Source organism: Dama dama, chromosome 5, assembly GCF_033118175.1.
Source record: "Dama dama isolate Ldn47 chromosome 5, ASM3311817v1, whole genome shotgun sequence".
Lineage (NCBI taxonomy): Eukaryota > Metazoa > Chordata > Mammalia > Artiodactyla > Cervidae > Dama > Dama dama.
The window spans coordinates 66,634,751-66,648,151 of NC_083685.1; the positions used below are offsets into that span (position 1 = coordinate 66,634,751).

The window sequence follows — 13,401 nt, forward strand, 5'->3', positions numbered from 1 at the left end:
GTCCAAGTGCTGAGGAAGGAGGAGACTCTTAGGCTCTGATAGCCCATTTTTAGATGCTAGATGCTAGAAAGACTCATATAGTAGAAATAGCATGATCCCCTACTCCGCAGTGTTGAATGTATTGTTCTCTGCTCATCCCGAGAAAGACAAAACGACCCTATTCACCACACAGATCTTTGGGTCCTGCATTTGGCAATCAAGACCTGGGAGCAAGTCAAATCATCAGGAGGTCCTCTAAGTCAAGGCAATATCAGATGGGAGCCTGGAAGACACAGCTGACTCTTCTTGGTGGCTTCCCCAACAGTGCAAGAGACATCTGAGAAAATGACGCAAATGCCTTTAACCTGGGCATATTCACATGAGGAAGCTGTTGCCTTGAGGGAATGGGGCCACAGCCAGGCCAGGCTGCCAAATGTCCATCACCCTCCAGGGGACGTGACCGTCTGTGGAGGCCACTGGAAGACGTCAACAAGGGTGGACCAACACATCCTGCATTCAAATAAAATCCAAGGAAGTCTGAGGAAAGAAGAAAAGGCAGATGGGTACAGACCTGGATTTCCCCTGGGGAAAAGAGCTCACTCTCTCCACAGTCAGTGTTTAGACAGGTGTGGCCTGAATCATCAGCCACTGCTCCTTGGGTGTTGGGGTGTCTGTAGTGAGGAAGAGGAAGAGAGCCTGAGGGGTGACTACTTTGATGACCTGTGCTTCAATGACACTGGGATGAACCACTGGTTTGTGGGACTGCTGCAGGAATCTGGGTCAGAGAAGAAAAAATGTAAGTGAGGCAGGAAAAAAAAAAAAAGAAAGTGAAACCCAGGGATGTCGCTGGAGGTCCAGTGGTTAAAACTTTATCTTCCAAAGCAGGGGATATGGTGTTGATCCCTGGTCAGAGACCTGTGTGTGATCCCTGGTCAGAGACCTACGATGCCCCATGACTTACAGTCAAAAACCCAAAACAAAACAGAAGCAATATTGTAAGAAATTTAATTTTAAAAAAGTGAAATGCAAAGATGATAACAAGCAGGAAAGTGGGGAAGCATCATCCAGGAGCTCCGGGAGGGGCTGAAAGTTGTGGATGCAGAGGATGAGATCATGATCACCACTGAACAAATGCCGTCTATCCCAGGCAATGGGAAGGAGGAAGAGAATTCAGAAGAAGCCTGTGGCCTCTGATGGAGCCAAGTCCTCGCTTCCACATCATGCTGGCTCTGAAGCGTAGGCTGCTCTAGGTTTATGGGGCTTGTCTGAAGCAGGTGACTGCCACTTCACCCTCAGACTTGCACTTCCTTGGTCTCCACAAGATGGAAGAATGGAAGATGGCAGAGATGGATCCAAAAATGAACAGCATCTGAAGTAGACTTGGAAGAGAAGGGGGATGAGATACAGGACTCAGAAGGAAGAAGTCAAGATGAGGAAGATGATGACAACAGACAGGGAAGTGGGGAGGAGGGTGACTCTGCCCAGGACTGAGCAATACTGGGACCTGACACAAAGGAGAAGAAAATGCTGAGAGTAACCCATAAGCCATGACAAAAACTTTCTCTGGTGATTTAAGATGCTACAATGGGTCAGAAGTTAAACTGAGTAGTGAATTCCCTCTCTAACTTTGGATGTTACATCGAAGAAATTGGAGCAAGACAATGTAGCTGCGAAGATTTTTTTTTTTTGTATACTCTGATACCTACCAGGGTTCTCATCAGCCCTTTGACATCCTTTCTGGGAAAAGTCTGCATTGACTGCATCTTCTTTTTCTGTATCCTGATGCTTTGACATTTGGGGCCTTTATTGTCCTGGAGGGACTGCCAGGATCAGGCAAGTGTGCCTTTCCAATGTAAACAACAATTTGAACCACCTCCTGCACTGGCTCTCTACACTCTAGGCTGGTCACCCCATAATCACCTGCCCTGCTAACTCTTGCACTGGCAGACAGATTCTTTACCACCAGGCTACCTGGGAAGCCCCATTACCTGCCCTAATCACTCCATAATCAACTGTCCTAATCACCCCCTAGCCAGGTACCAGGTAACTAGAGATGGCATTTATGGCCCAGGCTACTGAGACTATTCAATCTAGCCAATCTTAAACCTGCTTATTCTGCCTCTCCCACTCCTTCCCTCCGAAACCACAACAAAGACCCTTACCCAAAGTTTTCCTCTTTCCTCTGCTTCCTGATTGACCCCCATGCTTTCCATCATGCATACACTATATACACTCACTCTCGTAATGTGGCATGCCCTTCCTCTTGGGATCTGTGAGCATAATAAACTGTTTTTTCAGTGGCAGCTGTCTCCTTACTAATATAAAAATAATAATAAAATCTGTATTAAGTCAGGAAGGGTGCAGACCAGGTGCCATCTATAACAGAGCTGGGCTTAGGATGTCACCTCAACAAGAGGATGAAGTCCCCACAGGAAGGATGTTTCTATCCCCAAAAAACAAGAGTGTGTTGTACTGTGTTGGAGGGTTTTCCATCTACAAAACAGAGTTTTTATAGAGGAATATCCTATAGATACAATATTGTACAGAATACTCACATACGCCATTGTCTACAACAAAATACCATAGAGGGATGGCTTATAAACAATAGAACTTTATTTCTTATAGTTCTGAAGGCTAGGAGTCTTTGATTAGAGTGCCACTATGGCTAGTTTCTGGTGAAGCCCAAGACTTCTTGCTGTGTCCTCAGACAGCAGAGACGCTGAGGAGCTCTCTGGGGCTTCTTTCACAAGGGCACTAATTCCATTCATGAGGGCTCCACCTCCATGACCTAATCACCTCCCAAAGGCTCCATCTCTTAATATCACCTTGGGTTTTAGGATTTCAAAATATGAATTTGAGGGGAACACAAATATATAGACTGTAGCTATCTTGAACTTGAAGAATATCTTCTCTTTGATTTCTAAAAACTACCAAAAGCTGCTACATGGTCTTACACACTTTCTTAGTTATCCTGACAATCAAATACCTTTTATAGCTGGAGAAAGGAAGCGTCTCTTTCAGTCTGGGAAAGCTTTATGGACAGATGGTGTAGTTAAAGAGGAACTTGAATGCTGCAATAGAGATTGGTGAGCTGAGAGGGAAAGAAAGCATTCTTCATAGAGTAAGTGTGCAGAGTAGGGTTCAATATGAAAGCAGAAAGAAATAGGCAAGGAGGTTTAAATTAAATATCTGGATTGTTTTTTTTTTATTCTACTGCCAATGTTCCTAATTGATGCACTCCTTTTTTGGCAGTAAAAAATTTCTGGCAACAAGTGATCTTATTTTTATTAAGATAACCAACTAATTAGAAACAGATGTTCAACTACTGCAGCATTGGATTTAAACTGGTTATTTAATCCTAGGATGCCTTTTACAACTGGCACAAAGTCTATTAATAATATATTTCTGAAGACTTGGGTAAATATTTCTATATGCATATATTGAGGTTTAAATAATCACATAGACTTAAATTAACCTAAACTCCTCTGTCTACTATTGTTTTTGTTTCCCATTGCTTTTCTAACATAGAAGCAAAATATTCCTGAAACCACACATACAGAGATTGGTAAAATCTAAACAAATAGACCATGGTACTTTTATTGAGTTAAAAGACTTTCCTTTCAAGTTAGTTTCTACATAAATGTTGTTGTTCATTGTTCAGTCACTAAGTCATGTCAGACTCTTTGCAACCCCATGGACTGCAGCACATCAGGCCTCCCTGTCCCTCACTATCTCCTGGAGTTTGCCCAAGTTCATGTCCATTGAACCAGTGATGCTATCTAACCATCTCATCTTCTGCCACCCCCTTATCCTATTGCTTTCAATCTTTCCCAGCATCAGGGTCTTTTCGAATGAGTCAGCTCTACACAGCAGGTGGCCAAAGTTTTGGAGCTTCAGCTTCAGCATCAGTCCCTCCAGTGAACACTCAGGGTTAGTTTCCTTTAAGATTGACTAGTTTGATCTCCTTGCAGTCCAAGGGACTCTGAAGAGTCTTCTCTAGCACCACAATTCAAAAGCATCAATTTTTTGGCACACAGCCTTCTCTATGGCCTAACTCTCACATTCACACATGACTACTGCACAAACCATAGCTTTGACTATATTACTTTGTCAGCTAAGTGATATCTCTGCTTTTTAATATGCTGTCTGGGTTTATCATAGCTTTCTTTCCAAGGAGTAAGTGTCTTCTAATTTCATGGCTGCAGTCACCATGTGCGGTGACTTTGGAGCTCAAGAAAATAAATCTGCCACTGTTGCCACTTTTTCCCCACCTATTTGACATGACGCGATGGGACTGGATGCCTTGATCTTAGTCTTTTTAATGTTGAGTTTTAACCCATATTTTTCACTCTCCTCTTTGACCCTATCAAGAGGCACTTTTCACTTTCTGCCTCTAGAGTGGCAGAAGAGTATCTGGGGTTGTTGACATTTCTTTTGGAAATCTTGATTCCAGCTTGTGATTCATAAAGCCCAGCATTTCACATGATAGAAGTTAAATAAGCAGGATGACAATAGATAGCCTTGCATACTCCTTTGCCAATTTTGAACCACTCAGTTATTCCATGCCCAGTTCACTTTGCTTCTTGACCTGCATACAGGATTCTCAGGACACAGGTAAGATGGTATTGGAGAAGACTCTTGAGAGTCCCTTGGACTGGAAGGAGATAAAACCAGTTAATCCTAAAGGAAATCAGTCCTGAATATTCACTGGAAGGACAGTTGGTGAAGTTGAAGCTCCAATATTTTGGCTACCTGATTCGAAGAACTGACTCACTGGAAAAGGCCCTGATGCCGGGAAAGATTGAAGACAGGAGGAGAAGCAGACGACAGAGATGAGATGGTTGGATGGCATCACCAACTCAATGCACATCACCAACTCAATGCACATCACCAACTCAATGGACAAGTTTGAGTAAGCTCCATGAGTTGGTTCTGGACAGGGAAGCCTGGCGTGCTGCAGTCTATGGGGTTGCAAAGAGCCGGACATGACTGGGTGACTGAACTGAACTGAGGTAAGATGGTCTGATATTCCCATTTCTTTAAGAATTTTCCAATTTGTTGTGATACACACAGTCAAAAGCTTTAGTATCACCAACAAAGCAGAAGTAGATGTTTTTCTAAAATCCCCTTGCTTACCCTATGATCCAGCCAATGTTGGCAATTTTATCCACGGCTCCTCTGCCTTTTCTAAACCTAGTTCATGGTTCATGTACTGCTGAAACCTAGCTTGAAGGATTTTGAGCATAACTTTACTAGCAAGTGAAATGAGCACAGCTGCACAGTAGTTTGAACATTCTTTGGCATTGCCCTTTTTTGAGACTGGAATGAAAACTGACCTTTTCCAGTCCTGTGGCCACAGCTGAGTTTTTCAAATTTGCTGATACATCACTTTAACAACATCATCTTTTAGGGTTTTAAATAATTCAGCTGGAATTGCATCATCTCGACTACCTTTGTTCATAGTAATGGTTCCTAAGTCCCACTTGACCTCACACTCTAAGATGTCTGGCTCTACATAAGTGACCACATTATCATGGTGATCCAGTTCATAAAGACTTTTTTTTTTTATAGTTTTTCTATGTATTCTGGTCACTTCTTAATCTCTTCTGCTTCTGTTAGGCCCTTGCCTGTACTTTATCATGCCCATCCTTGCATGAAATTTTGCCTTGATATCTCCAAATTTCTTAAAGAGATTTCTAGTCTTTCCCATTCTATTCTTTTCCTCTATTTCTTTGCATTGTTCATTTAAGAAGGCCTTCATATCTCTCCTGCTGTTCTCTAGAACTTTGCTTTCAGTTGAGTTTATCTTTCCCTTTCTTCCTTGCCTTTAGCTTTTCTTCTTTTCTCAGCAATTCATAAAGACTTCTCAGACAACAACTTTGCCTTCTTGCATTACTTTTTTTTTGGATGGTTTTGGTCACTGCCTCCTGTATAATGTTATGAACCTCCATCCAAAGTTTTTCAGGCACTCTGTCTACCAGATCTAATATCTTGAATCTATTCATCACTTCCACTGTATAATCATAAGGGATTTGATTTAGGTCATACCTGAATGGCCTAGTGGTTTTCCCTACTTTCTTCAATTTAAGCCTGAATTTTGTAATAAGGAGCTCATGATCTGAGCCACAGTCAGCACCAGCTATTATTTTTGCTGACTGTATAGAGCTTCTCCATCTTGGGCTGCAAAAAATGTGATCAGTCTGATTTCAGTATTGACCATATGATGATGTCTATGTGTAGAGTCATCTTTTGTGTTGTTGAAGGGGGCATTTGCTCTGACCAGGGTGCTCTCTTGACAAAACTCTGTTAGCTTTTGCCCTGCTTCATTTTGTACTCCAAGGCCAAACTTGCCTCTTACTCCAGGTATCTCTTGACTTCGTACTTTTGCATTCAATCCCCTATGATGAAAATACTTGTAATAAATAAATTTAGACTCATTTGTTCCATCAATTCATGTCTTATGTAGGTAGCTTCTCCCACTAATTTCAAAAATTAGACCAGAAAGGTAATAGCAGTACTGATCTATATGAGTGCGTATAAAGCAGATAAAAAAATTAACAAAGTCTCTAAAACAGACTACATAAAAAGAATGTGCAGAATAATGCATATAGAAGGCTATCTTTGCTGCACTGTAATGGAAAGTTGACCAAGCTATTCCTAAAATGTACTTGAAAATGTAGAATGATCAGGGACAACCAATGCAATCTTGAAAATGGACAAATCTAAAAAAATGAATGATATCATGACCTATTATAAAGCTAAATAATCAAGAGAATATATAGCTAGTACAAACGTAGACAAATAAGTAAAAAAAATAGGGTGCCCAGAAGTAGACACACATATATAATCACAAGATTTATGACAGAGGTGACACTGCACACAGTGAGGAAAGACTGACCATTTGAGCAAATGGTGCTGGGTCAACTGAATATCCACACTGGGAAAAAATGAAACTTCCCCCCAAGAGACTGAAATAATAAGTGCAAAAGTTAAAACAATTAAATCTTTGAAAGAAAATGTCTTAATGTCCCTGTGCACTGTGCTAAGTCACTTCAGTCGTGTCCAACCCTTTGCGACCTGATGGACCATGGCCTGCCAGTCTCTTCTGTCAAAGGGATTCTCCAGGCAAGAATACTGGAGTGGGTAGCCATTTCCTCCTCCAGGTGACCTTCCTGCCCCAGGGATCTAACTTGAGTTTCTGGCATTGCTGCTGCTGCTGCTACGTCACTTCAGTCGTGTCCGACTCTGTGCAACCCCATAGACAGCAGCTCACTAGGCTCCTCTGTCCCTGGGATCCTCCAGGCAAGAACACTGGAGTGGGTTGCCATTTCCTTCTCCAATGCATGAAAGTGAAAAGTGAAAGGGAAGTTGCTCAGTCGTATCCGACTCTTCACGACCCCATGGACTGCAGCCTACCAGGCTCCTCCATCCATGGGATTTTCCAGGCAAGAGGACTGGAGTCGGTTGCCATTGCCTTCTCCTCTGGCATTGCAGGCAGATTCTTTACAGTCTGAGTCACCAGGGAAGCCCTTAATGTCCCTAATATAAGCAATACTTCTTAAAGGGACAGAAAAAGTATTGGCTGAAAAGGAAAACAAATGGATAGTGCCCCTATAGATCTTAGGGGTTCCCTGGTGGCTCAGACGATGGTCAGTTGACATGAACATTAGAAAGGACAAAGTCAGCGATGTATGCACTCTGCTGTGCTTCAGTCACTCAGTCACGTCCAACTCTTTGTGTCCCTGTGGACTGCAGCCCACCAGCACCCCTGTCTATGGGGATTCTCCAGGCAAGAATATTGGAGTAGGTTGTCATGACTTCCTTCAGGAGATCTTCCTAATCCAGGGATCAAAACCAGGTCTCCTACATTGCAGGCAGATTCTTTACTGTCTGAGTCACCAGAGAAGCCCAATAATACTGGAGTGGGTAGCCTATCCCTTCTCCAGGGGATCTTCCCAATCCAGAAATCGAACTGGGCTCCCCTGCATTGCTGGTGGATTCTTTACCAAAGCAATGAATGAAACACATCAAATATACAAAAAAAAAATCAAGAATTTATAATCAAAGTAAGAAAAAAATCATCAGTAATATTTGAAGATAGTAAATGTATCGACTCATTATTTTAAAAACTGGTAAAATAAAGTGAAATAATCAAGCATTATCCTGCCTTTCTTGAAGAACTGTACTTCAAGCCAATCAAATAGTTGATGAGAGAACATTCTTCTTAATTGAAGAATTTCAGATAATAAATGCAAAACATAACAGAATTCAAAACTTGCCCCACTGAAACCCCTAGTGAAATAATGGCATGTGTCTGCTGATGCAATAAGAAGCACAGAGCACCACTGAATAAAGCCAAAATTCATCAGTCTCTAGTTCAAAATGCCATTTTATAGAAACTGTGACAAAAGAAAGCATTAAATGAATCTCAATGATGCAATAAACCTCATTTAGAATATGGAAATTTTATAGGCCAATTGATCAAATTTTTTCCAAAAATCAATACTGTGGGAGAAAAGGTGAGAGGGAATAGGTAGAGGGCTGTTACAGATGGAAATTTAAGGAATACAACAATCCTTATTGTGGACTAATTTGGATCTTGATAAAAAACATGCCAACTATTAAAAGTTTGTAATCTTTCTTTGTAATCCAGTAAAATTTAAATGGAATATATATTAGATAAAGAATTACTGCTAATGTACTATAGTGTAGTTGTGTTTTTAAAAGTCACTATCCATTAGAGCTATTACTGAATTATTTACAAATGATATGTCTGGTATCTGCTTCCAAACACTCCGGAAGGAAAGAGGCAGTGATTTATGAAATAAGATTGACCAGTTATTGATTGTTAATTCTTCGTACTCTCAAATGCACACACAGTAGTTCACTTTTGAGTATGTGTATAATTTCACAGATAAAGACTTACCCCATCCTTAGCTTTCACCAAGAGATCATAGGTGGCTGGATCTCTTTCCCTGTCGGTGTCTTGAGAAACACAGATGTGTCCATCATGTGGGTCTATCTGGAACGCTTGAGGTGCATCGTAGCTTTGGAATCCAGCATAAAGAGAATATTCAACAAAGCCATAGAGTCCTGCATCTGCATCGGAGGCTTTTACCTAGGAGACAGAAGGTTGATCAGTGAGGAAGAGGGATGCCAGCATGACCTTTCAATGGACTACAAATCACCATCCTAATGTGCACAAGCACATGGTTGAAATAGCTATTCACAGAGTGTTGTTATTGTTCAGTCACTGTCGTGTTCAACTCTCTGTGACCCCGTGGACCACGGCACGCCAGGCTTCCCTGTGCTTCCCCATTTCCTGGAGTTTGCTCAAATTCAAGTCCATTGAGTCAGCGATGCCATCCAGCCGTCTCGGCCTCTGTTGTTCCCTTCTCCTCCTGCCCTCAGTCTTTCCCAGGATTAGGGTCTCTTCTAATGAGCCAGCTTTTCACATCAGGTGGCTGAAGTGTAGGCTTGGTTTTCTCTCCCCCCTTACGTTCCGTGACGATGCACCTTTACTCTCTCCCTCCCTTTTTAAGGTCTCCTTTTCCCATTCCTATCCTTTTATGTGATCTCTGGTCCATTTGCCTTCTTATTTCACTCACTATTCCTAAGTGATCTCATCCAATCTCAAGGGTTTAAGTCTAAATGCTCACCACCTGATAACTTGTGGATTCCCACTCATTCTCAAAGCCTTCAAGTGATGAGCTTAACACTTACCTTCACCCTTTCATAGCAACAAGGACAAAGAAACCAGGCACAGCTACTAGCATCCAATCCAGTTAACAGGATTCACCTTGGAGCATGAGATTTGACTTTCCTAGGACAGATTTCCTTCTGGGGGTAATGCGCCCACCAGGGCCCCAAACAGTCATGCAGACTGAACACTACACAGAGATGCCTTGCCCAGGGGGTGTGTGGGGGTGAAATCCAGCCTGTGTTCTGCTGGTCAACAGGTGCACTGACATGGAGCTGAAACTGCCCAGAACCTTTCTCTTTAACCACGGTATCATTTATGTTAGCAGTGATCATATGCCCGGTAATTAGAAAGCAATTAGAATTATGAAAGCCCTTAACTTATTTATACTAACCATTGGAGTATACAGTTAGAAATACAACAGGCTATTAATAGAACTCAAAATATTCTTGCACTCATAGGCTTGGTATAATTCTTTTGATATGCAACCTAATTAACTAGTGATAAGAAACATCTAGATGGCACTGACAATAAAAGAAGCACTTGAAGGGAAGATCAACCAAAAGGAGAAGGAGAAAGAAAAGGAGGAGGAAGAGGAAGAAGGAGAAAGAAAAAAAGAATAAGAACTATATGTTACAGAACACATACTATATATATATATGTGTGTGTGTGTGTGTGTGTGTATTATATATATATATATGTAGGCACAGAACACGGCTAAAAAGGGTCAAAACTAGGATTAAATTCAGGCAATTGAACAGCAGACTACACACTACTAAAGATCATGCAATCCTGCCTCTCAAGTGTCACCCCTTGGCATTTCATCACTTTATCCTTTATTTACTGAAAAATACTCCTCAAATCCCCTAACCTTCATTCAGTACAAAAGTTGCTAGAGCATGTGTAACATCATATGAAGTTTACTTCATAAGCATGTGGCTTTCTCACCATCATTAACATGAAGAAAGGCAACTGACAGCGATGCTTGTGCTCTTGAGTCTTAGCTGAACCTTCTATTCCCATAGCCAAATCCTAACTGAATTCCAAAACACAGAAAAATAAAGTGATGACCACTGGAAATATGAGAATTAAGCAGGTCAATTCTTAAGAGAGTCCAATGGGACTCCGGGAGCTGGTGATGGACAGGGAGGCCCGGCGTGCTGCAGTTCATGGGGTTGCAGAGTCAGACACGACTGAGCAACTGAACTAAACTGAATACCCAACTAAAAGACATTCCAAAATAAGACAGCAGAGAACAGAGACAATGAGAAAAAGGAGCAGCTCTTCTTTGGTTCATAGGACGCGTACTGCTGAGGGCCCCAAAGCCTCTGTGACAGGAGAGGAGAGAGTGGAAGACACACTCTGGTTTTTAGCTTCCTCAGCCCATAAGTTAGGTTCAGCTCACATTTCACTGGACGGTTTGTTACAAGGCGCCAGCCTAACTCAGAAGGAGACTGGGGAAAGTTGATGATTGCCCAGGCATTTGGTGAATACAGTCTTGGCCTCAAATGCCACTTTGTCTCTATATGCAGACATGCATATGAGAGTATCTAAGTCACCGAGTGGCCTCTCTATGTAGTAAAATTTAAGCAAGTGGAAAGTTATACCCTAAGCACTCTCCGCAGTGTCATCCCACTGCTGATTTCGTTTTGGCAGTTCTACATATTTCTGTCAGGCTTTTTGGGGGGAGGTAAAATAGAAGACAATTAATCACCCACATTTTTAGTAGACCTACTGCTCTCATTAAAACACTATATTGAAAAAAAATAGTCTATCTTTCATCAGTACAATATACAATAGAAGCTAAACCTCAATTATTATGTTTCCCAAATGAAATTCCATCCCAATAACACACTCAATAAGCACAAGTTCTCATAAATCTGCCTCTTCATCCTGTTCAATCTTGACCTTGGAACCACAACGTGACTTTGTGGGTTATCTCTGTAGCCTCGCCTAGTGGATCTCACTCAGGGACAAGTTTGCCCTCATGAGGACATTTGGCATTGTCTGGAGACAGTTTTGATTTTCACAACTGGGGAAAGAGTTTTACTGGCATCTCAGGAGTTGAAGCCAGAGATGCTGCTAAACCGTGAAAGAACAGACCCTACAACAAAGAATTATCTTGCCCTGAACCTGATGAACCATTTTAAAATTGGCAATATTATTTCCCTCTTTAAGTTTCTTCAGCTGATGACACAGGCTTTTACATTTATCTTCACTCTCATCAATGTCATATTCTCAGGCAAAATTATTCATCTTGTGCAACTAGCTAACATGTTTGTGAATTATTCTTCTCATCAGATGGGCTGAACCAGGAAATCCACAAACTTCCCCACTACAAAGAACTCAATTCCAAGTACATTTGGTCTACTCCATTCTGTCAGCTGTTAATGATTTAGTAGCCTCAAGTTTCCAAAGACACCAAACATATCTTCTAAAACCATATGGTACTCTCAATAACTTTGGCTTGATTCAAAGATAAGTACAATGAACTTAAAATTATAAAATTCATTCTCAGCCTATAATAGCCCATATTAACAAGTAACATGGCTTGTATAAAATAAGTTTCCTTATTTCCAACTTCAAGACCTTTTTCTCATTTGAACTTTTGGCAAGCAAAATATATGGAGTCAAAGGCAGGACAAGAGTGCTGATATCTGTTTATGTTATCAGTTCAGATCCTAAGTTTCAGAATCATGAAATTAAAAAGTATTCCTCTTCTCTTTATTCAACTCCCTAAAAATAATGGCCTACTCACTAATAATTGGTCTTGAAAGTCTACATGTAATTTGGCATTTTTAAGAGGTCTACATTTTCCAGTTTCCACTGACTTTACACATAACATTTAGGTAATTTAAAATAATAGAAATGGCTTTGCCAAATCTTTAAGAGAAAATTCTGACTATTGAGTAAATAAGCTCAGTGGGCCCTTTCGTGAAGAGATAGTTGCTTCAGAGAAAGAAGCTTCTGATTAGAGTCTATGATCACAGTCCTCTAGGGCTAAATTGGGCATCTAGAGGAGACCTTGGGAGGATCTCATCCTTGAATCTACTCAAAGAGTCACATCACAGTATCCTCAATGACATCCTTGTGTTCCTCCTCTCAATCTCAATTTGCCTGCTTTTGACTGAGAGGAATTTGCTAATTTTTACTTTAAACTTATTCTGACTCAAAACTGTTCTCCCTCCCAGTCTCGCAGTTTGACCTTTCACTGATTTAATGGAGACAGTATAAAGATACAAGCTATTAATAAAATAGTAATACCTCCTTGATTGCATTACTAGCTTCCTAAAATTTAAAGAATTTTTACCACTTCCTTCTTTTTAACATCTGGGTAAGGATTTTTCCATATGAAGATGTCATGTTGAAAAGTCAAAGTTTTAGTCATTCAGTCATGTCCAACTCTTTGTGAGCCCATGGACTGTAGCTTGCCAGGCTTCTCTATCCATGGAATTCTCCAGGCAAGAATACTAGAGTGGGTAACCATTCCCTTCTCCAGGGGATCTTCCTGACCCAGGGATCGAACCTTGATCTCCTACATTGCAGGCAGATTCTTTGACATCTTAGCCAAGAGGGAAACCCCTGAATATGTCATGGGACAAAATGGGGACAATGGCACATGAAAACATGTTTTCATATTCTACAGACAGATTGGATCCATCTGCCTTCCCATCACCAGCATAGTCTCCCTCTACTTGGAAAGGTCTCCTCTTCAACAACTA

General features: G+C 41.2%; 1 protein-coding gene across 1 annotated transcript in view; it reads right to left on the bottom strand.

Annotated features, from left to right (window-relative positions):
* Positions 1–13,401, bottom strand: part of DCHS2 (dachsous cadherin-related 2) — a 332,448-nt gene that overhangs the window by 194,258 nt on the left and 124,789 nt on the right. The window contains exon 3 of the mRNA XM_061140717.1: positions 8,906–9,097. Within this exon, the coding sequence (XP_060996700.1) occupies positions 8,906–9,097 (192 nt within the window). The remainder of the gene's footprint in view (positions 1–8,905; positions 9,098–13,401) is intronic.